Genomic DNA, 27938 nt, shown 5'->3' with positions numbered 1-27938 from the left:
ATTGAGGATAACTGAATCAATCATAGACTGGCTTCTCAGAATCAGCACCATTGCTGCTGTGATCAGCTATATTATCAAGGTAAGGGCTTCCCCTTCTAGTGGGTGGAAATAGTTGCAGTTTCATTTGGAGTTACTGATTCCAGTAACATGTCTGCTATAAACAGCCTGGGTTGGGCCGTGTCTTGAGGGGCAGGAACAATCAGCCAAGATCTTTCTAGTGGTTGTCTTTTTTAAAAAAAAAAAATTTATTTATTTATTTATTATATATAAGTACACTGTAGCTGTAGCTGTCTTCAGACACACCAAAAGAGGGCATCAGATCTCATTAAAGATGATTGTGAGCCACTATGTGGTTGGTTGCTGGGAGCTGAACTCAGGACCTCAGGAAGAGCAGTCAGTGCTTTTTATTTTTTTTTATTTTTTATTTTTTTTAACACTGGTTAGGTGCGTGGCCAGGACAGGACCAGAGTCCAGACTTTATGCTTTTCCTCAGGCCTTGTAGGTGCAAACTTCTCCTGCAGTGTCTTCCACATGCTCTTATTCATCTCTTGAAACTCCTCCAAAGTGTCTGTGGACAGGATCAGCTTGTATTCTTCCATGGACACGCCACTGACGCTGTTGTCTCTGGGGCGAGGGTACTTGTGCTTGTAGTGGTTTGATTGCAGCCGTGCTAAGCTCTCGTACATCTGATCACAGGCCTCAGGTTCTGCCATCTGGGTGTTCTCTCCCTCCTGAAAGGCCTGTGCTACTCGCTGCCGCAGGTAAGCGCCCAAGTCCCGGCCCCATTTGGTCTGGTCCACTGGCCATTCCTCACAGAGCTTAAAGAAACGCCGGTAGCAGAGAGCGGCCATCTTGGGCCCCATTTGCCCCGCCCCTGGGGGAGGAGTCGAAGTCAGGGTTTCTATTGCTGCACAAAACATCATGACCAAGAAGCAAGTTGGGGAGGAAAGGGTTTATTCAGCTCACACTTCCATATCGCTGTTCCTCGCCAAAGGAAGTCTGATCAGTGCTCTTAACTGCTGAGCCATCTCTCCAGCCCTCAGCCTGCTTTCTTATCCCAGGTCTACCAGCCCAGGGATGGCACCACCCACAATGGGCTGGGCCCTACCCCCTTGATCACTAGTTGAGAAAATGCCTTACAGCTGGATCTCATGGAGGCATTTCTTCACCTGAGGTTCCATTCTCTGTGATAACTCCAGCTTGTGTCAAGTTAACACAAAACCAGCCAGTATAAATGACCCCTTGTAAACTTGACACACTTGAGCCTCAACCCTTACTTTTTTTTTTAAACAACTTTATTATAAAAAACAGATACATGTACAGATTTTAAAAGTATTTTGCATTAAACTATATGAATATATTTCGGTCAGTACTTGATTTTTTAAAAAGGTTTTATAGTATGCATTGAAATCTTACTAGTTACAATGAGCATAAAGTACATATAAATCAAAACATAACATGAAAATAGTTAAAAGTTTTCTTGGTTTTTAAATACCAAGAATTGCCACAAGGCTGCATTCTTAGCTCTTGAATTATTAATGATTTAAGGTCTAAGTGTACCCCACTCTGAGAGAGTGCTATACATTTATTTATTTTTCTAAGAAGGGCTGAGGCTTCCACATTTTGGCCTGCCTTCTTTTTGAGCTTCACATGGTCTGTGAGTTGTTTCTTGGTATTCAGAGCTTTCTGGGGTTAGTATCCAATTATTAGTGACTGCATATTATGTCTGTTCTTTTGTGCCTTGGTTACCTCACTCAGGATGATATTCTCTAGTTCCACCCATTTGCCTAGGAAAACCCTTACTTTCTTATTCATCTCCAAGATCTAAATAATCTTGAGTGCCACAGTTTTTACAAATTCTTACATATTAAAATTGCAGTCCCTTTAAAGTAACCAATCTCTTTTAAAAATCAAAGTCTTTTTACAATTCAAAGTCGCTTAACTATGGGCTCCACTTCTTCCTTCAAGAGGGAAAAATATCAGGGCATAGTCACAGTCAAAAGCAAAATCAAACTTTAACCATCCAATGCCTGGGAACCACTCATGAACTTCTGGGCTCCTTCAAGGGCTTGGGTCACTTCTCCAGCTCTGCCCTTTGTAGCACACACCTTGTCTTCTAGGCTCCAGCTGTCTGTTCTCCACTGCCGCTGCTGTTCTTGGTGGTTATCTCATGGTACTGACATCTCCAAAACACTACTGTCAGTCCTGGAGCACTAATTGCAACTGAGGCTGCACCTTCACCAATGGCCTTCCATGGCCTCTCACAGTGCCAAGTCTCAGCTGCTTTTCATGTTCCCTTCATTTCCTTCAAAACCAGTACCACCAGGGGGACTCTAACATTACAAAGTCCAGCCACAGCACGAGGCACAACCTTGGCTATCTCTGGAACACAGCCTCTTTGTGCTCTCAGAAAACACTTCCCAGATTTCACCTCAGTGATGCTGGTCTCTTCTTAATCAGCACTAATTTCTTAGCTCCAGCTGACCAGCATCAATAGTCCCAGTAATGCAAAGGTTTTGCTTTAGTAGTTCTGGTATCTTGTTAATCACAGCTGATTCTTCAGCCCCAGATAACCAAAACCACATAATCTTCACAATCAAAACAGCAACAGCCCTGATAAGAGTCTTTAGTCTTCCCTCTGAAATTTCACAAGCCAGGCCTACATCTTCTGCACTGTTCTCAACACTATCTTCCAAGCTCCTACAGAACGTCCCATAGAGCTCTTAATCCCAGTGTCTCTTCTAGCTCAAAGTTCCAAAGTCCTTCCACAGTCCTCCCCAAAACATGGTCAGGTTGTCTGTCACAGGAATACCCCACTATGCTGGTACCAATTTGTCTTAGTCAGGATTTCTATTCCTGCACAAAACATCATGACCAAGAAGCAAGTTGGGGAGGAAAGAAAGGGTTTATTCAGCTTACACTTTCATATCGCTGTTCATTACCAAAGGAAGTCAGGACTGGAACTCAGGCAGGTCAGGAAGCAGGAGCTAATGCAGAGGCCATGAAGGGATGTCACTTACTGGCTTGCTTCCCTTGACTTGCTCAGCTTGCTTTCTTATAGAACCCAGGTCTACCAGCCCAGGGATGGCACCACCCACAATGGGCTGGGTCCTCCCCCCTTGATCACTAGTTGAGAAAATGCCTTACAGCTGAATCTCATGGAGGCATTTCCTCAACTGAGGCTCCTTTCTCTGTGATAACTACAGCTGTGTCAAGTTGACACAAAACCAGCCAGTACACTATCCCTGTCTCTTTTTAAAAATTATTTATGTCTCAAATGTTCTCTCCCTTCCTGGTCCCCTCTCCATGAGCCCCCCCATCTCATCCCCCTCCCTTTTGCCTCTAAGAGGGTGCTCCTCCACTTACTCATTCATTCCCACCTCACCCCTCCATGTGCCACCACCGACAGGCTCCTGTAGGCTGTTACCCACAGTCCTTTGCTCAAGGCAGCAGGAAGAATGTAACATTACTAATTAGGGAATAAATGTGTTCATCCCTAAAACCTTTTATTTACAGGAAAAATAATCATCAAAAGGAGGGTTTACAATGTAAATAAATTATTTTCATACTATTATATTTAAATTAAAAACATTTTTGGGTGTGTGTACACCTTTAGTCCCAGCACTCAGGAAGCAGAGGCAGGTGTATCTAATGAGTTCTAGACCAGCCTTGTCTACAAGGCAAGGTCCAGGACATCTAGGACTGTTACACAGAGAAATGCTGTCTTGAAAACCTACATAAGGGGCTGTAGAGATGGCTCAGTGGTTAAGAACACTGACTGCTCTTCCAGAGGTCCTGAGTTCAAATCTCAGCAACCACATGGTGGCTCACAACCATCTGTAATGGGATCTGCTGCCCTCTTCTGGTGTGTTTGAAGACAGCTACAGTGTACTTAAATATAATAAATAAATATTAAAAAAAAAGAAAACCTACATAAACAAACAAATACAATTAAAAATCTCACGTGTATGAGTTTCGTCTACACGTCTGGGACCTGCTGAAGCCAAAAGAGGGTGTCAGACCCTGGAACTAGAGTTATAGATGTTTGAGATGTGGTTGCTGGAAATTGAACTCAGAACCTCTGGGAGAGCAGTCAGTGCTCTTAAGCACTGAACTATCATCTCTCCAGCCCAAGTCCCAATACTTAGCACTGGGATTTTGTAGTTGTTTTGAGATAGGCTTTCCCTGTGTTAACAGACTGCCCTGGCCTTAGCTCTGTAGTCTAGCCTAGCCTCGACCTCAGAGAGATCTGCCTGCCTCTGGAGTGTTGGGATTGAAGGGGTGTGCCACCAACCCGGCTTGTACAGCAATGTTTTCACAGTGCTTAGCACCCACTCTGTGTCCCACGTAGAGGTGGGTCTGTTATTTGTCTCACTTCTGTTGAGCTGGATCTCCAACTTCTTTTGTAGTTTGGACTTTCTTTTTGTGACACAAGGTCTCACTTGTAGCTCAGGATGGCCCAGAGCTATGAAGTCTAAGCTGGTCTCGAAACCATCACCACCATATTTAAAAACAAACCTAGCAGTTTACACGAGAACTAGAGTTTTGGCTAGGCAGCCCAAGCTAACCTTAAACTCATGATTGTCTTTTCTCAGCATCTCGAGTACAGGGACACAGGATGGTGTCTGAGCATAAACAGACCTATCTACAAGGTTCCTCCTGTGACAGTCCCTTAGAGTGGTGGCTTCGTCTCGACTCCCACACTGAGCCTCTTACGGCTTCCCAGGGCCAAAGTACTGGTTGCTGCCAGGAGCTCAGCAGTCACTACCTTGGGCAAACCCCATGCTAGTTCCCATGGAACTGGGCAAATGGCAACTACTGGCCGTGGGATTTCTCTTCTCTAGCCCTTTGTGCCTCAAATCTGCACAAGGCATTTTGGGAGAAAAAAGGAGATACACTTGCTTGCACTAGCTAGCTTTCAGTGGCCATGACCACATGTTAGAGACAAACCCCTGAAGAGCACAAGGGCTAATTTTGGCTTCAGCCTTTGCTTTGGGCTGACAGCGAATCTGAGTATATGATGAAACATAACCCCAATGACCCACTTCCCTAAGTAGACCCACCTCCTAAAAGCAGCAAAAAAGTGGGACCAAGGCCCAGAGTCGAAGCTGAGAAACTGAGCAATGACAAGTCTAGAGGCTTCCACTAAGACTGAAACCACTCTGGAGATTATATTCCATGGGCTGGAGAGATGGCTCAGTGGTTAGAGCACTGACTGCTGTTCCAAAGGTCCTGAGTTCAAATCCCAGGAACCACATGATGGCTCACAACCATCTGTAACAGGATCTGATGCCCTCTTCTGGTGTGTCTGAAGACAGCTACAGCTTACTCACGCACATGAAAAAAATAAATCTTCTTAAAAAAAAAATTCCACAAGGCACAGCACAGGCTGTGGTACCAGCTGTATGATGGTCAAGCAGGAGAACTACTTGAATCCAAAAATTTTAGGTCTGGTGCAATGTACATAAAATAAAAATAAACCATTAAAAAAAAGATAAAAAAGGGAAAAGCTTTAGTCTGGGTCAGATTACCCAACATGCACATATGAAACCCTGGGTTTGAGTCTCAGTGCTTAAACCAGGCACAAGTCTGTCCCTATACCTGGGACACAGAGGACCAGAAGTTCAAGGTCATTCTCAGCTACATAGCAAATATGAGGCCAACCTGGACTTCCTTGAGATCCTCTTTCAACGCAAAGGAACAGAAACAAGTCTACAGAATTCTGATAAACATTAACAACACAACACTCACGATGGCTTTTTAATTACATTTCTATATTATATATTATATCTAAATTGTTCTACCTCTGAGGATTTAGTAAGATGATTCAGAAGGAGAGACTCAAAAAGATGCCTTTTAAATTTATGTTTGTTTTTGAGAGGTCTCATTAAGCATCCCTGGCTGGCCTGGAATTCCTCACATAGATCAGTGCTGACCTCACAGGTGGGGCAAACCTCCTCCCCTCAGCTTCCCGAATGCTGGAATTAGCAGATGTGCATACCCACGCCCGCCTCGTTCTGTCACATGGAGAAGAGTGAGGGTGAGGCAGTATCAGGACATAGTGAGGAGACCCTCCCCATCTGTGCTCTCTGAAGCCCTAGCTCCTGGTTCTACCCTTTCTCATGGGTCCCCAGGCAGGGCGGAGGGAGTGGGCGTTGGGCAGCAGAGGAGACAGTCTGAGGTTCAGTCCACCTGCAGCCAGGGCAGACACCTGCTTTATTCAGACTGGAAACAATCGGGAGTGGATGGAGGCCAGCAGGGAAGACACTCGGTCAGCACTGTGTAAGAAGGGCCAGGGTAGAAAAGTCCCGGCATCCTGAGTCACGACAATCTATCTGAAGTAGTTGGGACACTCGTGGGCGACCATGTTCCAGGCTTGGTTAAAGGTATCCACGACAGCCGGCTCCAGGGGACCTTCCTCAGTGGCGGCCAAGTTTTGCTCCAGCTGCTCCAGGCTGGACATGCCCAAGATGACTGCGTCCCCTCGGGTGCCCTGCAAGGGGAGACAACCAGATCTCAGCATACTCTGCTAGCTGGTGGCTCCTGTTACATGCCCCTCCTTGCCTGTCCCCTGGTAAGATCTGGGATCTTTGTGTATCTGTCCTGAACACCCAGGAAGAACTGAAGGTGTCTTTGCTGGCTGAACATATGTGACTCTATTCTTGTCTCTTCCCTGAGGAGCTGTAAGTAAAAGCCTACCCTGTCTCTAGTGTCTCATGCCTGTCCAGCAAGCACTGTGCACAGCTCCCGAATCAGCTCCCCAGCCCTTGAGGAGGTGTTTTCTCTAGAAACCACTGAAAGGCAAGCCTGGGTCTCCCAAAGGGGCAGAAGCTGAGTTCATGGCACTGGGCTACCTGGAGCTGTGAGTGGTGGTACATCCAGCGCAGGGCGGCCGAGGTCATGCTGGGGGCACTGGTGCCATAGGCGGTCTGCAGGGCCTTTTCTACCAGGGCGATGGCCTCAAAGTGGTGTTCCTTCCAGAAGCTGCGTGAGTGGGGAGAGTGGCTTGGGCTGAGAATCTTCAGTCACACCGGGAACTGAAGACAGAGAGCCTACCAAGCCACTGTCTCCCCCAACCCCCATTCTGTAGCATTGAAGAAGCTGTACCCCTCTGGGAAAGCTGAGTTTCTTATAGGGTATCAGGAGCTTCTGGGGTGCCCATTGCTAGATGTGGGAACTCCTGTCTACCATTCACCCAGTGCAACAAAGAAGATACTGTACAGCCCCAGGGTCCAAAAGCCTCTACCCAAGGTCCTTTCCTTCCCTCCTGTCAGGGCACTTCTCAGAGTAGCGAAGGCTTTCAGGACCACAAGGTCTGGGGGTGGGAGTGGGGCGTCCTCATTTCCCTATGTAGGAAGAAGGAAATAAGAAACCCCAGAATTTGCTATTTCTTGTAGGAATCAAGAAACAGAAAAAGGGAGGCAGTAGTGGTTTCCATCCCTAGAAGCATAGGTAGGAACTTCCCGTAAGATTACGGGGACTTCCTGCCCTACCCGTCTGATGCAGAGAGCCTTAACTTACCGCTTCCTGTAGGTCTCGGCCCAGTTATTCCCAAAGAAGCGGCCCATGGGCTGTTTCCCATCCTTGTCTTCGTATCTGTACTTGCCGGTCAGCAGGCCTCCTGTGGGAAGGCTGCAGTCAGACCCTGGCCCAGTCTCCTCCCAGAGGCTGCCAGATCCCACCCAGCTATGAACTGGAGAGGAGGGAGCCTAGACAAGGCAGCAATCCGCAGAGTCAGGCCCAGCATGCCCTCCCACCCATAGGGCCAGACCCCAGGCAGCCCATACCAGCCAAAGGGTTGTAGGCGTAGAACCTCAGCCCGAAGTGTCTGAGGCAGGGGAGGAGCTCAGTCTCCACCTGTCTGGTGGTGGCGTTGTACATGCCCTGCAGGGAAGGAGAGGGGCCTGTTGCAAAGTGTGGGTAAATCAAGGGACAGGATCTAGCCTTCCTCTTTTTAAAAACAATCTGTTTAGGAAGCCTTTTTTTTTTCAGAGATGGGTCTTGGTGAAACTGGCCAGGCTGTTGTTAAACTCTCAGACTCAAATCGACCCCCCTGCCTCAACCTCCGCAGTAGCTGGGACTTAGAGCCTGTACCCTGGGCCTGCTGGTCCTTCCTCCACTTTTTAAATTGTATTTAGTTTTGTGTGTCTGGGTGCAGAGGCCAGAGGAGGATGTGGAATGTTCTGCTCTATTCCTTTGAGACAGGGTCTCTCACTGAATCTGGAGCCGGATGATCTCCATCTCATGCCTTCCAGAGAACTGGGTCCCCGGTGCACAGAGGCACACCTGGCTGCCTGTGAGTTCCGGGGAATTCAGGTCCCCGGGGTTGTACAGCATGCATTTTTACCTAGTAAGCCTGGCTTTTGTTTTATGAGTCAGTCTTGCTCTGTAGCCCAGGCTCGTCTTGAACTTAGTGAACCTCCTGCCTCAGCCTTCCAAGTGCTGGATCCCATCTGTGTGACGCCATGCCCAGCTTCGCAGCCTTCTACTCTGAACACTCTGGACGGACACCATCCAGCTGCAGTCATGTCTAAAGTCTCTCTGGTCAGGAGAGGGTGTCGGGTGCAGGGAGGGGAAGGCGGCCTGGATTATCAGTCTACGGCTATCTCCGGGCCTCCTCTATGGGCTGGATGCTGAATTTACAACTATTTAAAGTTCAGCAAATGCTGTTTCCAGGAGGTGTAATAATAGAATCCAAACACAGACAGCCACTCAGTGATAGCACCTGCTAGTATAGCCAGGCCTTCACCAGAACCACAACATAAACCACAATAACAAAAGTCCACAGGGGACCGCGGTGAAGGTGCGTCCCGAGGATGCGCTCAGCGCACGGAGGTAACGGGGTTCTAGTAGAATCGTTGTTTTTCAGTGTATCTAGGGCAGACATCAGAAGAACTGTTTTCTAGAAGCCTTCTGACCATGAAGAAATCACTGTAGAAAACAGTGATTGTCTTCTGTTATCTGTACAGTTGTTTTTTTCTGAAGGCGTTTTACAGCCTGCGTATGACTTTGGTCACAAGAGGGTCCTGGCAATCCAGGAGCGTCTTCCGTTACTGAGTACTGCAAACAGTTCACAATAAGGGCTAAGGCTGCAGGGGTGTGGCGTTTTCCTTTGGGAAACATAGATTAGATTAGGGGCTCTGGTATGAGAAATGTGTTCTACCCCCAAAACCCTTTTGTTAACAATCAATAAACACGTTTCTGGATGCTTGGTGTTCGAGGCTCATTGGGAGCTCCCCTGCCTCAGAGCCTGATTAGACCCAGACCTGACCCTCTTTCTTTGATCATTCCACTAATTCAGAACACTCTCTCATGAAGGCGTGGTTCAGAGACTGGAGGCCCCTGGGGAGGGTGGATGTGAGGGGGTTTCTAGGAAAGAGCCTTCTAAGGCAAAGCTGAGTACTTCTTTCAGGGTGAGGAGGTGTGTTCTAGGCTGAAGTGCAGGATGAGAGGAAGAGTCAGGATGTGTGTTCACACAGTGAGCAAACAGGAGCAGCAGCTACACTGGTGAGAGACAGGGCAGTACCTGCTTTGAAGAGGGGAGTGGCTGCTATGAGGAGGGTACAGGGAGGGGGGCTGGTATCCAATGCACAAGAAAACTCAGGGATCAATTGAACCCTGAGGCCTGGGTGGCCCTACCACAGCAAGTTCCCCTTACCTGGTACACAGTTGGCAGGATCCAGCCATTGCTCTTACAGAGGGTACAGATTTCAGCCACCTCCCAGGAGGCATAGTTGGACAAGCCAAGCTCCACAAACTTGCCCTGCAGGGGAAAACACTTGTCACAGTTCAGCCCACGGAACCAGGAAGAGAAGACTGACCTGGTGAGGAACCTGGGACAGAGTCTGTGCCCAGAGAGCTTCATGGTCTTGGCAGACTCAGGGCAAGAAAGCATAGTGATCTCTCCACGCTCAGGGCCCTCCCTCACCTCCTGATGCAGCTGGTGGCAGGCACGAAGTGTCTCCTCCACAGGAGTGCTGTGGTCAGGAGCGTGTAAGTAGAAGAGGTCCACCCGGGGACACTGCAGCCGCTTCAGAGACGTCTCTAGTTGGGACCGGACACTGTCAGGCTTCAGAGACTTCCCATCCCAAGGGTTGGCCTTGGTGGCAATTTTCACTGGCAGGAAGATAATGATTAAGATTTATTAGAAGGCTGGGCATGGTCTCACACAACTTTAATCCTAGGACTCGGGAGGCAGAGGTGAGAGGATCTTTAAATTCAAGGCCAGCCTGGTCTACAAAGTGAGTTCCAAGATGGCCAGGACTACACAGAAAAATCCTGTCTCAGAACAAAACAAATAGAAGAAAGAGGGGAGAAAAGGATTTATTAGAGTTATTCACTGGCTGTGCAAATGTGAATGCTCCTGGCTAAATTACATAACTTAGCTCCTATTTCCTAGTTTGTAAAATGAGGTCACAATAATGGAACTGTCCTCATATGGGAGGCACGGGGACTACATTTCTCTCTTTTCCTTTTTTTAAATTCCAGGTAGAAGGCAGGAGAGATGGCTCAGCGGTTAAGAGCACTGGCTATTCTCCCAGAGGTCCCGAGTTCAAGTCCCAGCAACCACATGGTGGCTCACAGCCATCTGCAGTGGGATCCAATGCCCCCTTCCTCAGACACACATGCAGGTCGAGAGCACTCACATACATAAAACACATAAATAAAGGAGTCTTAAAATTCTAGGGAGTTTTTAAAATCTGACTTCTTACCCGTCGACAATCATGCTATATGTGAACCAAATGAATTTTAAAAATAACGTTTAATGAAGAGAACAAAAAAGGGGCAGTAGAGATGGCTCGGCAGCTAAAAGCACTTGTTCTTGCAGAGGGCCTATGCTGGGTTCCCAGCACCCACACGGTAGTTCACAACCGTCCATTATGTTAGTTCCATGGGATCCAGTACCATCTTTGGGTACAAGGCACATATACACACAGGCAGGCACAACACTTGTCCACATATAGTAATAATAATAATAATAATAATAACAATAATAATAATAATAATAATATCCTTTAAAAGTTTTTTTTTTTTAAATGAGAAAGTACCTAAATAAGACATTAAAAGACTCTGTGTTGGCTAGTAAGTTGTCTTGGTAGATAAAGATGCTTGCCATACAAGGCTACATTTTTAATTAAGAGTATATATATATATATATATGTATATATGTGTGTGTGTATATGTATATATATGTGTGTGTGTGTATATATATATATATGGCAGGGCAGGAAAATGAGACTTGAGGCATGAGTACACAGATTCCCTGGTGCTCAGACACCAGCTCAGACATTGGACTTGATGTTACTAGTATTGTCAGGATGCTGTGGGGCTGGGAAGATGGCTCAGCAGTTCCAGAGCACTGGCTGCTCTTCCAGAGGTCCTAAGTTCAATTCCCAACAACCACATGGTGGCTCACAACCATCTGTAATGAAATCTGATGCCCTCTTCTGGCATGCGGGTGTACATGCCACACAGCACTCACATTAAATAAGAAATAAAATAAAATAAAGACTGGAGAGGGAACTGAAAGAGCCAGGCCTGAAAGCAGGGAGACCCTTGAAGACTATGTAAGAATTTAGGCAAGAGGGGCTGGGGAGATGGCTCAGTGGTTTAGAGAACTTAGTGTTCTTGCAGAGTATCCAGATGTTCCCAGAACCACACACGTTGGCTTACAATCATGTGTAACTACTGTCCCAGGGTATCCAGTACCCTCTCTTAGCCTCTGCAGGCACATACATACATGCAGGTAAAATAAATCTAAATTTTTTTTTTAAAGAAGGAGATAGAGGGGCCTGAATATGTTCCTTGGAAGCCATCAATTTTAACCAAAATCCCTCTCAGATTCTCAGAAGCCTGTACATTCAACTGAACTGGAGCTGCTCCTAAGTGCTCAGCAGTTTCTTACCAGAGAAGGAATCAACTCCCTGAACTGATGGACGGACGGAGGGACAGACCGATGGAGTTCTCTAATCTCACAGGATAATGGCTAGAAGACCACAACATTTCCCTACAATACCCAACCCCAAGGCATTCTTTTTATAAACTTTTGCCACTGAGAACTTTGGCCCAGTGAGTCCTCAGACCCAAAGAAATAAGCAGAAATGGGCTAAAGAAGAAGGGCTGGGGGGGGGGGGCGGTTACTATCAAGAGTCATCCAGGAGAGTTCTACAGCTTTCAGCTCCGAGAGATACGAACACACTAAGGTCCCTTATCATAATCTACCCCATTCTGAGTCTCAGATGCCCAATGCGTAGGAACTGGGAGGAGGAACCTCAGGACCGGAAAAAGTGAGGCCTCTTTAAGCATGAGGCACCCTCCTGAGACTCCAATAGCTTCAAGCAGATGAGGGGCAGTTCCACTCCCCTTCCACCCGGGACACGCGCCACTGACCGCCTTGTCCCACACGTGCACTTTGCACCTCTGAAACTCCATCTTCCAACAGCTAAGACTTCTTTCTGCCCCTGGTGCACTTTTCTCCCAGCACAGTGCCACTTACACTGTAGGGAGCATTCCCAGTGCTCTGAACTTTGCCTAATGATCTCCCCAGGGCCTCCACAAGCTACTCGTTTCTGCACTCCTCGGCAATCACGGCTTCGGTCTTCCTCGTCAGACTTTTAACTCGACTTTTAACTCTCCGTGGAGAAATCACTTCTCCCACCGTAGCTAACAGAGCTACAGAGTTTGCCGTTGTAAGATCTGGCACAGAGAGTGGGCACGAAGGCCGAAATGCCCTCTCCTATTTCCACCCCTGCCCCCACCTGAGCTCTAGGCATAGTTGTCACAGGTCTCGAGACCCACAAATACTGTCAACTGCACGGGACAAAGTCTAATCGGGACCAAAGACCGGAATGATAAGCGTGCTCCTGGAGCGCAGGGGTCGTGAGGGCAAGAGGGAAGGGCGCGAACACAAAGCCTGGTGGGGGGCAGAGGGTGAGGGGTAGGAGGGAAGGCTGTTGGTTGGGGGGGGCAGGGATTGCGGTAGGGACGCAAAGGGCCAGAGCAGGCTAAAAAGATTAGGGTAGGGAGCTTCCTCGCACCCGCCCGTAGCTGCAACTCTAGAAGTTTCTAAGGAGAGGCGGGACAAAGTTAGGTTCACTAGCTCAGGACTCCAGTTGCCTTGGGAGCTCGGGATGGACGCAGATGAGGATACTGGAGCTTACGAAGCTCCTAGGTGCAGACCCTAGCCGGTGCACGCGGGGTGCGGGCACCGGCTCAGCTCTACTCAGGGCGGGGGGCGGGGAGAGGGGGAGACGGGTGCAGCGGTTACCTTTGCAGCCGCCGCTGCCCAGCCCGAGCCCCAGGCCGCCCAGGATGCTCTCGGACTGGCCGTCGCAGTACATGAAGGCTGTGTCCAGCTCGCTGTGGCCGCGCTCCAGGAAGGCGCGTACCGTCGCGGCGCTAGCGCTCGCATCCATGCGGCGCCCCATCTCCATGGTGCCCAGCACCGTAGCGGGCCGGAGAGGACCGCCAGAGGCGGCAGGGGGTGGCGGAGGCCGGGACATGGCGAAAGGACGCGCGACCGACGGCCCGGAGCGCCGCGCACAGCGAACAGCAGCGCGTCCCACAGCTCTGGACACTGCACGCAGCATGGAGACTGCGCTTGCGCGCCCGAAGCCTCAGGCTCCGCCCACAGCGCTGGAGGCGGGGCGTCGCAGAGGTCAGCTGACCCCGGCGGGCTCCGATCCTGAAGCTGAGACCCGCTGTGGATCTGGAGCTGGTGAGGATGAAGTGGGCTGGCGGCAGGTCCGGGATGGGGGTCGGGACGGCAGGCGCACCCAGACAAGACTTTCCTACACCCTCCTCCACTCTGTACGGTCCCCGGCGCTGGTCCCCTCCTGGGGAGCGGGATCCTGGGTCTCAGACCGGCCTGGCCAAGGATCCGGGACGGTCCCACTTCTCACCTGCGGGTCCCTGTCTTCCGGCCTCTTGGCTTCTCTGGACTGGGCGGCCTTGTTTTCGCTGCTCTGGGTGGGGGCCTCGCGGCGCTTGCCCCAGCTACTGCCCTGTCATTATCCCTCCGAACCCGCAGAGTCACCGGAAGAAGTTAGAGCCTTGGTTTGGAGGCCTGGAATGGGTAGGATCCCGGAGCCTTTGCGCTCTCTTGACACATTGTCCCCAGCTCTGCAGGTAGGGAGCCCAGAATGCCCCATTCCACGATAAGCTCACAGCAGGATTCCAAGGAGGGTTGGTTAGAAATGTGAGGACTCACCACGAGAGGTAGAGGCAGGCGAATATCTGAGTTCGAGGCCAACCTGATCTATAGAGCTAATTAAAGGACAGCCAGGACTACCCAGAGGAACCCTGTCTCGAACCGTCCCCATCCCCACCCGCCCCGAAAAGAAAAAAAAAAAAAAGAAGTGTGTAGTTTCAGGTTTTGTGATCCAGGAGGGGGCTCACGGCAAGAACTGATTACTGTTGACTGTGCAAGATGTGCTTTGATGGAAAGTACCTCCCTGGCTTTGCTTGGAGTTGGAGAGGAGCTGGGTGTGGCAGGAGATACCTGGTTTCCTGGCCAGCTCGTGAACCATGCGAATCAATCCTTCATAGTACCGGGGGATGTAGCTCAGTGGTAGAGCACATGAAGAGCGTGCAAAATGGAGGTTTGGCCTGGGTTTTTATCATTGCCTGCAGTCAGTTTAGGAGGCCTTTGTGCATACATTTTATGCATAAGAACACTGAAACTCCCAGCACTTACCCAGAGGGACGCCTCAGTCCTGGGCCAGCTCAACCTAACATGTCTTCTTGTGTACCTTCCTTCTTCCCCTCTTCTCTGTCTTTTTCTTTCCTCCTTTTTCTTTTTTCTCTTCTTCATGTTCCCCCCCCCCTTTTTTTTACATTTTCCGAGCTTTCGTTGTGCAGCTGGTGCATCCAGACCCAGGAAACTGGGAAGTATAGACGAGGGGAGAGAGGGGTGGGGGGGGTGGGGATTTGCTTGAAGAACAGTGTTTAACAGGGACAGAGTCGCATCCTCCTCAGGATCTTATTTCAGGGGAACGGAGGAGGTAGCAGCAAGGCCTTTAGAAGAAGGCAGTTTAGAAATGGGTTGGGGTTTCTCTACCAGATATCCAGTAGAGAAGGATTTCCTAGAGGAAGACGGAGCCTGTGTCAGTGCCTGGGACTCTGAGGACTTGGGGCAGGAGAAGAGGTTAGGAGGGTAATTCTTGGGGTTCTTAGGACCTTGCCTCTGTGATTTTGAACTTGATCCAGTATCAAAATGGAACCTACGTCTGCTTTGGTGGGAAGCGCCTCCCTGGCTTTGCTTGGAGTTGGAGAGAAAATTGGCATTTAGGAGATTGTTTCCCTGGTCTGCCTTTCTGGACTGAACCATGAGAGTCAGAATTCTTCTTAATAGTTGGGGATAGAGCTCAGCGTTGGAGCATGGAACTTTGGTATCAAGGAGTCTTTGAAGACACTGGGAGAGCTGTTGAACCCGGGGTCCCCTCTCACCTGCTTCCACAGGTGCGGAGAGGCTCCACGGTGGTCAAGATACTGGGTTCTCATCTTCAGACCATCACTTCCACTGGGTCAGATATGAGGCTCATAGCTTTATGTTTGGCCCAGAAGAATGTTGTGAGCCTCAGTTTATAGACAGTGTCAGACAGGCTGACTCGCTTGCCCGAAGCCTCTCAACCCTACTTGTAAAATGGAGACAGTGTTCCCTACCTTCTGGGTATTAGGGGTTGTGAGGGGTGGTAGTGTATGCAAGTATGATGAATTGGGGAAGCCCACTCAGAAAATACAGGAGGAGGTGGGGGGAAGGAGTCCAGTGGGTCCCAGGTGTTGTTCCCCAAATTGGCCGGGCTGATATCATCCACACCAGCCACTAAGACCAGGGAAGAACCTTCCAGCCATCCTGTGTCCCACACTGGAGCTGCCACAATGAGCTGGCCAGACAGTGACCAGAGGCACCCTCACCCCCAGCTCTAGTTGCTGGTCACACTGGGACAGCGAGTCTGGGCTTCCTGGGACAAGGAGCTGACTTGCTTCCTCTCCCTGCCCTGCTCACTGCAAGCTCAGCAGTCCCGGTCCAGCCAGAGCTTTGTGAGGGGTCCAGGCCTCCCTGACATAAGTGGGAACTAAGGTAGGGTAGTGGGTTCGCCTGGGTGAGGAAACGCCCTCTTAGCTCTGTGACAAAAGGGGAAGCCTGGGCCATGGCAGCTTCTTCGTGAAGCCTCTCCCATGGGCGTTTGACTGTCTTGCTTTCTGGCTGGGTGGCTCTGGCAGATGACTTCCCTGTTGTGGTCTTGGGTTCCTCCAGAATATGTCAGGAGGGTCCATGAGACTCAAGCGGAGGACACAGAGTGTGAACACGGGCCAAGACTGGAGATGACTCCAGCCAAGCCGTGTTCTCCCTAGGTTGTCACGCACTCAGAGTCACCACATAGAAACTCTGTGAAGGTGGCGAGGAACTGAGAGGACGCCTTTCTTCCTGTTCCTTCAACGAGCCATACTCTGGCGTGGGCTGTGGCTTCCTTGCAGGTAGGTATCCTGTACGTCTTTAAAGCTTTGTGAGGAACATGGGCTGTGCCATTCTACCCAGGTACCTGGGCAACCCTACGAGCCGCCTTCTTATCCCCAGTGAGTCCTCGGAGTCCTTGTCAGGTGCAGACCTGTGATCCCAACGCTCAGATGTCTGAAGCAGGAGAATTGAAGGTTCAATGATCAGCTTGGACAACTTGTGAGACCCTGTTTTGAGTTACAAAGTTAAAAAAAAAAAAAAAGCCGGGATACAGGACAGTTGCTGACCTCCTATGCAGCACACAGAAAACTCTAGATCTGACCTCCCAAACAAAAATACACCTAAATGTCTGCAAGGTGCATCAAAAGATGCTGTTGGCCTGTAGGCCCCACCCACTTTACTTATGAGCTCATTTCATGGACACAGTAGTTGTATGAAGTAGGGTCTGTTGTTATCTATCCCCACTGTGAGACAGGACCAGTAACTGCCGGTCACAGGATTGTGCGTGGGCTGGACCTTTGTGGAGAACAAACCTTTGCCGGCCTCTCACCCCTTGCCTGAGTTTATACATCTCCACCTTCTTTTCTTCTGGGACCCTCCTTCCGCAGCCATGGTCTGGAGGACACTGGGTGCCAGCAACTATTCCGTTTGCCCCAATGGCTCTATCCAGTGGATCTGGGATGTGTTTGGTGAATGTGCCCAGGATGGTTGGGATGAGGCCAGCGTGGGCCTGGGCTTGGTCTCCATCCTCTGCTTCGCTGCGTCTACCTTTCCGTGAGTATGTGGCTGTGTGGCAGGAGTGGGGTGGGGGCGGGCAAGGGGGAGGGGCGGGGCTTCGGGCGTTGGTGGGAGTTCATGTACTGCACGGGGTTTGCATAGTCCAGAGTTTGACTGGCTGCCTGGGATCTAGCACAGGCCAGACCTCATGTTGAATGATGTTGAGTAACCTTTTCTACCATGTATTGAGCACCGCCCCTTTGCTACCATATATTGAGCACCACTGTATTCCTGGTTCCCGTCTGAGTGCCAGGAAAGTTTAACCCAAGTTTTGTGGTCCTCATTGCCCAGCTGGCAAGAGATGGGGCGCCTACAGGGGCCTGTAGTATTCACACGCGGTTCCGTCACCTACTGGTGGTGGCCTTGCTCTAGGCCTCGGGTGTCATTTAGCCAGTATGTGTACGAGCTGGAAAGCAGGCATGGAGCTAGTGTCTGCTTACGTGAAGCTCGAGGGAGAGCGCCTGGCCACTCAGCAGAGGCATGAAGGGCTGTAGGCAGGAAGAACTTGAAAGTATGAGCTCTTAGGCAGGAAGCAGCTGGTGTGTGAGAAAAGGAACAGCTACCATCATGCCTGGCTGGGCATTGTGAGAGGGTGAGGCAGGCGGAAGTGACCTCAGGGATTCACCAAGGGCTCTATCATCTAAGGCTGGTGTCAATATTTTAAAAATTGGGCTGGCCATGCTGGTGCATGCCTTTGATCCCAGCACTTGGGAAGCAGAAGCAGGTAGATCTCTGGGTTCAAGGCCAGCCTGGTCTATAAATTGTGTTTTAGGACAGCCAGGGCTACACAAATAAATCCCGTCTCCAAACCCGAAAATAAACACCAACAACAAAAATTGCTCTTGGGCTGGGGAAGTGGCTCAGTGGTTAAGAGCATTTACTGCTTTCGCAGAGGATCTTGGCTCAGTTCCCAGGATTCACATGGTCACTGCCCGGAATTCCAGTTTGAGATCTGCAATCCCCTTCTGGCCTCTACACCAGGCACACGGTGCACATACATACAAGCAGGCAAAAACACTTACAAACTAAAAGTAAATCTTAAAAAAAAAAATGTTTGTGTGTCTGCTGGGGCAGATCACTCAGGGCAAAGAGCCTGCTACGCAAGCGTGTGGATCTCAGTTTGAATCCCTGAACCCATATAAAGATGGACACAGTAATATATGTCTGTAATCTCGGTGTGGCCCGACTGGCCTGGCATGTGTAGCTGTCAAACAAGGTAGAAAGGTAAAGGTGGCCCTCTGACCTCCACATCAATACTGTGGTTCCTGTGCACCAACTCCCTACCCACCCTCACCCTCTTTACAGCTCCGTAGAGGCTGAGGCAGGAGGATCATGAGTTCAAGGCCAACCTGGGACTATCCAGAGAGACCTTGTAACCCTGAAGTTCTGACCTTTTGGCCCCTGCCTCTCAGTTGCTGGGATGACACATGTGGCCGCCACCCACTAGCTGTCTTTTTAAGGAAACGTTTATCTCACCTGTTTAGTTATTTAGCTTGCATGTATGTAAGTGTGCCACATGCTTGCATGTATGAAAGTAAGTATGTAAGTGCGCCACATGTAGGTGCCTGGTGTCCATAGAGGGTGTTGGTGGGCCTCCATGCTCTGGGTCTTCTGCTTGAGCAACAAGCAGTCTCAACCATGGAAATGCCTCTCTAGTCTCATGAGCTTCCCTTAACAAGTTATTTATCGTTAAGTAATTCCTTTTGAGACGGGGGGGGGGGGGCTGTCTCACTGTCTTGCCTCAGCCTGAAACTCACTGTGTAGACCAGGCCGTCCTCAAATTTATAGGCATCTGCCTGCCTCTGCCTCCAGAGTGCTGGGATCAAAGTCTGGCGCCACTGCACCCGGCTCTGAGTTTCTCCCTTTTTCTAAATTAATTTTCAAATAGTCATCTCATTGTTTTCTATGTATGCATGTTTAGCCTGCATGTGTGTGTGCCTATGCATCAGGTGCCTGTGGCGGCTAGAGGAGGGCAGCAGATCTCTTGGGACTGGAGTTAGAGGCAGCTGTAAGCCATGCAGGTGGGCCAGGTCTTCTGCGGGAGTACCCAGTGCTGTTAAGCACTGAGCCGTCTCTCTGGGCCCTCTAAATTTCTTCTTAAAACAGAATATGATGTGTGTGTATGTGCATGCATGTGGCATGTGTGTGCAATGCCTGGTTGAGGCAATGCCGGGTATTGAACCCTGGGCTTCATGCTTGCTAGGCAGGCATCTGTCAGCTGTTCTGCACCCGAGCCCTTTCTGAGTTTTAGTTTCTCATCTGTTTATTTGACTGTATACAGATGGTTAGAATAAAAAGTTGAGACCAGGCTAAATGACACTTGCCATGGCAGCCCGACAGGCCGAGCTGGGTCCCTAGAATATACGTATAGGGGGTGGGAAAGAACTGACTTCACAAAGTTGTCCCCTGACTGCCACGCGTGTGCATGCAGTGCCACATGCATGTTCCCAGTAATAAATTATTGCTTTAAAACATTGAGGGGCTGGGGGTGGGGTAGAGCTCTAGCCTAGCATGTATGAAGCTCTGGATTCCGACCTAGGACCCGGGTGAGCCAGACTAAAGAGCCAGGTGTGGAGACAGACAACGGGAGTCCTCACAAACCTCTGGCCAGGGTGACTCTGAGCGCCTGCCCATCTGTCCCCAGTATGCAGTGTGCTAACAAATGTAACCTTCCTTGTATTGGGACTTAAGGAATCGTTGCCCCAGACCCCGGGCTCTTAGCAGCAGCGGCTCACATTGGCTTCATACAACCCAGCCACAGCGTGCAGGCCTTCAGGGGAACAGTCTGGGGACCAAAAGCCTGTGAAACAGAGCTACAGGCATCTGGTCACCCTTCTCAGCTGTGCCCGAGAGTGACCAGGCTATAGGTCTATGTCTTACCATCAGTGGCTCCTGAAAACAGGGCTGGGTCGGTCCTCAGACCCACCTGGGCTGCCACCACCCCTGCTTTCAGCTCCTACCAACCAGATTTTTTAAAAAGAAGCCAAGACGCTTCTCAAGGCTAAGCACGTGCTTCAAGAACCTATACACACCCTTCATTCCTTCTGGAAGATCCCAGGGTACAGTGGGGGAGATGGATCTGTCTGGAAAGAGACACAGATGCTGTTTCCCTGGGCTAGGAGGGGTCCCGCTGGTAAAATTCCTCCCCAGATCAAAGAAACCCTCTGAGGATTCCAACCTGAGGGTGAGCACCTGGGCTGTGTCCTGCCCACCGAGGCTCCAGTCATACTCTGGTCACACTGTCACCAAGTCTTATTAGCCTTCTTAGGCCATTGCCTCTGAGCTTTCAACCCCTCCTTTTCCACAGCCAGTACATCAAAGCCTGCAAGACAGGCAACATGGACCAGGCCCTATCACTGTGGTTCCTGCTGGGCTGGATAGGTGGAGATTCCTGCAACCTTATTGGCTCCTTTCTGGCAGACCAGCTACCCCTGCAGGTGGGTGGGGCCCAGGCACAGTAGGGCAGCTTAAAGGACGCATAGGAATAGCTAGGGGAGGAAGGGCTGGGTCTTCAAATCTGTCAGCTTGCGCCCCATGGCGGCTATACCATTCTGATTTTCCTATAAGCATATCACACCACAGGTTCTGAGGGGTTGTGGGCCCGAATTCATTTTCTAGTGTGGGGCCCTCAAAGTAGCAAATGGGGTTTTCCTTGGGAAGCACGGACATTATTCTGTGGCCATCAGAACTGGGGTCAGTCTGAGGTGACCAGAGCTGGTCACCACTTGGGGTGTAGTGGAGGGTTCTGGGGCGGTCTCATCATGGTCTGGGACTGCAGCCAGTGCCTGGGTCTGCTTCTCTCTCAGACCTACACGGCTGTGTATTACGTCCTGGCCGACCTGGTCATGCTGACACTGTACTTCCATTACAAGTTCAAGAAGCGATCTTCTCCGTGTGAGTCCGGGGGTCACCCTGGGTCGGGCTCAGCTGCCCTTGCGAAGCCTGGGACCTGAGGTGAAGTAGGCTGAGATGGAGACATGTATATATCAAGCCACAAGGAGGAGACTCCACTAACTTCCTCCTTTCTCTGGTTCAGAGCCAGAAATGAGGGTGTGGGTCACGGAGCAGATCCCATGGCTGAGTGCCGACCCCCCTGCCCTGACTGTCTTTCTTTTGCATCCCTATGGGAAGGGTACTGTTGTATGCAGGACTGGAGCTCAGAGAGGCTAGGTCACTTGTCTAAGGTCACACAGCTACTGAGAAGCAAAGTTGGGACTCCCATCCCAGATACCTAATCTTGGCTATTCTCCTGCCTCAATCCAGTGTCTGCCCCTATCAATTCTGTGCTCTTGTTCATCATGGGGATGGTGTGCATCACACCACTGTTGAGTAGCACGGATCCTGTGGCTATCCCCAGGGAAGGCTTCCAGGGGCGGACGCTCCTGTCTGTGGAACCAGGCAATAAGGTAGGTAGGAAGGAGATGGGTGTGGGTGGGCTGGCTCACCTTCCCCTGCACGGTCACATAGATGTTAAGCTGTGGGGGCTACTCTTCTGCTTGGAGAGACCACCTCCCCCTAAAACTCCCACCAGATATTGAGCGCCCCCTTTCACCCTCTCAGCCCTTCACAAAGAAGGAGGTCGTCGGGTTTGTCATTGGCTCCGCCTCCAGCGTGCTGTACCTGCTCTCAAGGCTGCCTCAGATCCGAACCAATGTGAGTTCTCGGGAGGGGTGGGGGTCACATGGAGGAGGGCTGCCAGGGTAAGAGTGGTATGGTTTGGGGATGGGGGGGTATGGGGGGTTGTCACCCAGCAGACTGCACCTCTTTCCGTCTCTGGGAAATCAGCCCCTTGACACCTTTCCTGGAGACGTTCATGAGACTGTGTCTCAGCAACGTTGGAGGTCAGGTGCAAGGGAACTGCTGAGCTGAGAAACTAGAGTGAACAGGAAGTGAGGAGAAGGAGTCTGTGAGGGCATGGGGGGGCAGCAGGCATACAGCTGTGATGGGGGGGCAGCAGGCATACAGCTGTGATGTCTGTGGCCCTGGGGGAAGTGCTTAGAGTTGGGATTTGGAGTTGGCCATGCACAGGGCTGCTCTGAGTGCCAGATCTATAGTGAGCATTGGGCATATAATGAAAAACCAGCTAGGAGTATATATCATAGAGGGCACATGGACTGTCACAAACCAGAGTGATGAGCGCCCTCTCCTCTAGGGACAGAGACTCGCTCTGTAGCCCAGACTGACTCCTAACTGGCTGTATAGCTTAGGTTTGCCCTTGAACTCACGATCCTCCTGCCTCAGCCTCTCTAGTGCTAAGATTGTAGACAGGAACCCTCTTTGGGGTGTCTCACTCAGCCTCTTCCCCCACAGTTCCTACGGCAGTCAACCCAAGGCATTTCCTACTCGCTGTTTGCACTGGTGATGCTGGGGAACACTCTGTACGGGCTCAGCGTGCTGCTCAAAAACCCCGAGGTGGGCCAGAGTGAGGGCAGCTACCTGCTGCACCACCTGCCCTGGCTCGTGGGCAGCCTGGGTGTGCTGCTGCTTGACACCATTGTATCCTTCAGAGTGTCTGATGATGGCAGTGTTGTGTGGGTAAGGTGACCTCTGCTTCAGTGTGCACGTCCCTGCCAGCCCACCCCTACCTCCACACCCCTCCACCTGTCCATGAGCTCATTCACCTGTTCATCCTTGTATCCTTCCATCTACAATCTAGCCTTTAACCATCCTTCATTTCCCCACCCAACCTCATCCACCATCCATCCATCCATCCACTCACCTCTTCATACACACATCCTTTTATCCACCCATCCTTCATCTACAATCCAACATTTCATCCATCTTCCATTTATCCCTCCATCCTCATCTGTCTACCCGCCCGTCTGTCTGTCCATTCATTCATCTTCCTTCTCACGAATTCACCCATCCGTCAGCCCACCCACTTGCCCACCCTCCCATTCATTCATCTATCCGTCTGTCTGTTCATTCGCCCACCCACCCATCCATCATGGATGGACCTAGCCAGGACCAGCATCATCAGTGAGCAAGGACAGAATGTGCGCTGGGTTTGGGGGTAGTGACTTAACTTCAGTGGCACCCAGTGCTGTAGAGTGAATCTCCTCTGGACTGTCCTTGATTGGGAGAAACAGAGGCCTCAACAAGTGTCCTCTCACCTGGGTTGGGGGAGAAGTTATTCAGGCACAAGGGAGCAGAGTCCAGGCCCAGCCTGTGCAAAGGCCCTGAGGCACAGAAAAGTGAGTGTACCCATCGGTTGAAAAGGAGAGCTAAATCCCGGAGACAATCATGAGTAGGCTTCCCTCCTATTCGCCCTTCCTCTCTGATGCCAAGGGTAAACCGTCAGTCAGACCCTGCAGGTTTCTCCGCTTCCAGCTGTCCCCGTGTCTGCACAGCTTCTCCATGCAGTCTGGTACTCAGTGCTCTGTTAGTGTTTTGCCAAGTGATTGAGCTAGATATGTTTTGGCTCCCACTTGGCAAGAAGAAACATGGTCCTTTGTGTCAACATTGTGAGTCCCCGTGGGATGCGGCGAGAGAGAAAGGCTTAAAGTCTAGAGGGCCCACATGGCTCAGCCTCTGAGTGTTGTAGAGGGGAAGAGGTCCTATTCCAAGGTCCCTGATGGCAGAGCCTGGTCATCAGGGAGGGCACTTAGGGTGGTGGGAAAGCAAGGCGGAACAGGGAGAGGGACAGGAGCAGGTCCAGCCAGTGTGCCTGCTGTGCCTTAACTTGGTCCCCAGATCTCCATCCAGTTCCTGGTGTACAGGAGCCATGACGATGCTGCTGCCTCAGAGAGAGAGCCTCTCCTCCCAAGCTGACCCCACAGCTTCCTTCCAGGAAGGATGAGGTGTAGGCGGTGATACTGCCTCTGCTGGACTAGACCGAGGAGGCGGCCTGGAACTCTGGGCTTGGCTGCCTCCCCTCCATGCCTGCCTTCAGACAGGTCTGGAGTTGGCTCGTGCTATCCTGGGACATACCTCTCAGGTATAAGACAGCTCTGCCCGAGGAACCTCTAGGGCACCCAAAACTGAGACCCCAGAAGACAGTGTGGCCACCTCCCATCTACCTACCTCAATCTGACTATGTACTCCTGACTACATCATAGCCAGGGGACCCAGGGTTATCCCTCTGACTGGGCACAACCTAGTAAATGGTACCTTCTAGCTGGGCCTGTTTCTGCTGCTCCTTCCCATGGTGCTTAGGGTCTAGGCAGGGATCCAGGGCAAGTCCAGCCTGAAAGTCCAGCCTGCACCATGTGCAGCTTCCCTGGGCCATTGGTGTCCTAACTTGTATCTTTCTATCTTCCTGTATGCAGACCTTACCCTGGTGTGGAATATGGCAAATGGGAAACCAGTGGGCTCTCTTCCTGAGGCTCTGGAAGAAGCAGATAGCTAAAGGCAGGATTTGGTTGAGGATCACCAGAGGCTTGACATGATTATGTGACCCCCCCCCTCCTTGCTAAGGCTGTGTAGGGTGAGGCAGCCCAAATCGAAGCGTATGGTCAAGTGTCTCCTATAAGGGAGCTCAGTGAAGGTCGCCTTTGAAGTGGAGAAGATGGGCAGCTGCTGCCTTCCTGAAGACGGTAGAGACAAGGAAACCAGAAGTACAGCTGGAGGACAAGGCCAGCAGGAGACAGGGCCCAGGCGCGATGAGGGCAGAGAGGGAGGGAGGAAGATTTCGCTCAGCTGCCTTTGTTACGCCACCTTTCCTGCCAGCCTCAGCTTACTCATGCATTATTGTAGGTCCAGAAAGTTAGATGCAGGGCCGGGGACCACCTGCCAGAGACAAACAGGGCAGCCACCTCTGAGTGCTTTTTTAGCTTTTCTGCCCAGTTACAGCATATGGTGCTCCTGGTCCCTGCTCCCAGCCCACTGCTGGCTTTAGGTGATCTTTGCAGCTCCTTACCATCCTGGGACTTGGCTCTATGCTAGTTTTCCTAGGTCCAGATGGCACCTTTCCAAATCCTGAAGAGCTGGGGCTTCAGTGTGGCCCATGAAGCTGCACAGGCAGGAGGAAATGAAACAACAGCCCTGCCTGAGGAGCTCTCCTGCATCTGTCCAGGAGGGGTGACACCCCTTCATGGGGGAGTCGTGCTTTGCCCGTGGGAATGCCTGTCTGACAGAGGACATAGTCTCAGGAAGATTGCGGCTTCTCTAAAACTTGATTCCTCTTCTGTACTGGAGGCTCACTCCAGTGCTTCAAGTAGGGGCAGAGTAGGGGGCTTGCAGATCCTGGTGGCCTGCTTATTTTACTAGGTGAGGGGTTCACAAACTTCAGGGTCCTTTTTTTTTTTTTTTTTTAAATATTTAGTGTGCATGAATAGCACTGCAGCTGTCTTCAGACACACCAGCAGAGGGCATCAGATCTCATTACAGATGGCTGTGAGCCACCGTGTGGTTGCTGGGATTTGAACTCAGGACCTCGCTGAGCCATCTCTCCAGCCCGGACTTAGCTACAGTGAGCTTTGTGACTTGGGCCAGCTCCCTAAGTCTGTTTCCCTCTCCCACAACACCAAAAACTGACCTCAGACCCCCTCCCTCCCCTCCATGTGCTGCCTGCATGAGTTGTACCTTTAGTTTTATGTTCTGGCATCTGGCACATGGATGAAGAAAAATGGTGACTACATTCCCATCCCCATCTGAAGGGATGTAACTGTCTTGTACCTCCTTGGGGACAGCCAGTTGGACTCACAGGACCCTGCTTGCTGTAAAATGATGGCCTCCTGGCTGCTGGGGGCTAGAAATTCTACAGCTGGCTTCCCTGTCTTCTCCTCTGCCCACACTTCCTGCTTTTTGCCGGTCAAGGAGTGGCAGGATGCTTACCCTGATGCGGCCTGAGGATACAAAAGGTTCCTTGGGCCTTCCCTCAGCCTCGTGTGTGGGCATTTTGGTTTCCGACCAGGCTCAGCCACAGAAATGGAAGTATGCGTGCCAGGAGAGTCTCCCTCATAGGGAGACGGGGAGGAGGCTGGACCATGTGCCCGCAAGTGGGTGTTTTGGGGCAGGGTCTTACTGTAGCTCATTGATATGAGTGCAGGGCATGCGTACAGGTCTATGTCATCAAGCCTGTGGCTCCTCTGAGGTGCTCTGTGGGAAAGTCCCTCTCCTGGTGCCTGGCCCTCTACAGTATTTACAAAGGCTTTGCTTCGAGGGGCAGAAGATGGAGGCAGAAGAGCTGGGCCTAGCTGGGCTAGGATTCTCTGGTTATTTATCAGACATGGGGATCGATCCATCTCTCTCGCTCCCTCCGCCCACAACTAGGACAGTATGGCTTCCAGGTCTCTTATTCTCCAGGAAGGAGCAGTCCCGAGTCCTTCTCTGTCATTCTTGTCTAAATCAGTTTCATGGCTTCCCAGGGAAGTAAGCAGGTGTGAGCTCTAACAGGAAGGCTCGAAGCTGCTACCTCATGGCAGGGACTGATTTCCCCACAGGTTCCCTGGGCTCAGGTGGTAAGTTCCCAGCCTGTCTCTCAGCCCAACAGCTCTAAGGACACAGCTGTCCCCAATTCCACACCCCAGTCAGACAGCTGGGCAAAAAGCATCTGTCTGTACACCACTTTGTTCCCAGGATACAGTAGATGCTTAACAAAATACCCAAGACGCCGTATCTGGAGGCTCTGGCAGAGGTGGAGATTGTCATGTCACTAGCAAGCACAGAATGACTTTGACTCTCCATTTGGAAAGGTGTCATCGAGTTACCTGTACGGTATTAACATTTGAATAAGGAGGTACATACAGAGAGTGAGAATACAGTCACTTCTTGCAACATTCCTGTGGGTGTACAGTCCAGAGTGTGCAAAGGCCAACCATGTAGAAGGACTGTGTCGTGAGCTGCTGAAGAAGGGTATCATTGGCCCAGAGGGATGCATCTATGCAGGGGTAACACTTAACCCAGAGCACATTTGTCCAGCCCATTTTCCCAAATTGGGAAGTTTCACAAAAGAGGCAGAGAGAATGACAGGGGAGTATCTACCAAGAGACATTCTAAATGACACAAAGTAACATGTAGGACTTGCCTAGGATGCATGAGGTCTTGGGTTCAATCCCCAGGATGACACAAAATGGTGTGGTGGAGCATGCTTGAAATCCCAGCACTCAGGAGGCAGAGGCAAGAAGATGAGTTCAAAGCTATCCTTAACTATATTGTGAGGCTAACCCAGGCTACATGAGTTTCTGTCTTAAAAACAACAGAATCCTAGAAATAGTCCATTGAAATAAGGCACAAACACATCAATGTAAATAGATTTCAGAGTTCTGTCAATTTATATAAGATGTTTATAGTCTGCATTTTATGGTTTATAAAAATAATTATTAGAAACCAAGCTTGGTCAGGGCTGAAGATGTTTTGGTGGGTAAGAACACCTTGTTCTTGCAGAGGATCAGAGTTCAATTCCCAGCACCCACACATCAGGCGGCTCACACCGGCTGGTGACTCCAGCTCTAGATGATCTGATCTCAACTACCTTCCCCCAATAAGAAAGAAAAAAAAAAAAAAAAAAGAAACAGAAAAGAAAACCAAACTCGGTGGCGCAGGTCTCTGATCTCAGCACAGGGTAAGCCTAAGGCAGGAAGAATACACTGAAGGATAGCCTCGGCTACAAAGCAAGTGAAAGGCCAGCCTGGGCAACTTGCAGAGCCTTTCTCAAAGTGTGAAAGAGAGATATTATAATGGAGTACAGTAAGAAGACACAGAACTTTATAGAGCAAGAAAAAAATAGCACTAACTAGTTTTCCGTGCCCTCTGGGCAAGT

General features: G+C 50.6%; 3 protein-coding genes across 3 annotated transcripts; 1 reads left to right on the top strand and 2 right to left on the bottom strand.

The window, feature by feature from the left end:
• Window positions 1-440: 440 nt before the first annotated feature.
• On the bottom strand, window positions 441-851 carry LOC308424687 (ubiquinol-cytochrome c reductase complex assembly factor 2-like; the record flags this gene model as incomplete). Its single annotated transcript, XM_080921812.1, has 1 exon — window positions 441-851. One exon carries the CDS (start codon window positions 849-851, stop codon window positions 441-443), a length of 411 nt encoding a protein of 136 aa, XP_080777938.1.
• A 4902-nt stretch (window positions 852-5753) lies between these two features.
• Window positions 5754-13589, bottom strand: AKR7A2 (aldo-keto reductase family 7 member A2; the record flags this gene model as incomplete). Its single annotated transcript, XM_080920583.1, has 7 exons — window positions 5754-6493; window positions 6855-6984; window positions 7522-7621; window positions 7788-7884; window positions 9659-9763; window positions 9929-10116; window positions 13268-13589. The coding sequence occupies 7 exons, from the start codon at window positions 13587-13589 to the stop codon at window positions 6332-6334; spliced, it is 1104 nt and encodes a 367-aa protein (XP_080776709.1). The 3' UTR covers window positions 5754-6331.
• An 80-nt stretch (window positions 13590-13669) lies between these two features.
• On the top strand, window positions 13670-24452 carry SLC66A1 (solute carrier family 66 member 1). The gene is made up of 9 exons (XM_080921969.1): window positions 13670-13717; window positions 16357-16479; window positions 17068-17233; window positions 20544-20673; window positions 21043-21130; window positions 21500-21642; window positions 21797-21889; window positions 22547-22732; window positions 23930-24452. Exons 3-9 carry the CDS (start codon window positions 17070-17072, stop codon window positions 24005-24007), a joined length of 882 nt encoding a protein of 293 aa, XP_080778095.1. The 5' UTR covers window positions 13670-13717; window positions 16357-16479; window positions 17068-17069; the 3' UTR covers window positions 24008-24452.
• Window positions 24453-27938: the final 3486 nt, after the last annotated feature.

This window comes from Micromys minutus (assembly GCF_963924665.1).
Source record: "Micromys minutus genome assembly, chromosome: 9".
NCBI lineage: Eukaryota > Metazoa > Chordata > Mammalia > Rodentia > Muridae > Micromys > Micromys minutus.
Note: the sequence above shows the minus strand (reverse complement) of the source record. Positions and strands in the feature narration are given on the sequence as shown.

Excerpts from the sequence above, each read along its gene's own strand:
- SLC66A1 (XM_080921969.1), top strand. The coding sequence starts at position 17,070 with ATGGTCTGGAGGACACTGGGTGCCAGCAACTATTCCGTTTGCCCCAAT. Across the intron at positions 21,131-21,499 it reads CAAGAAGCGATCTTCTCCGT|TGTCTGCCCCTATCAATTCT; the intron begins GTGAGTCCGGGG and ends GCCTCAATCCAG. Across the intron at positions 21,890-22,546 it reads TGCCTCAGATCCGAACCAAT|TTCCTACGGCAGTCAACCCA; the intron begins GTGAGTTCTCGG and ends CTTCCCCCACAG.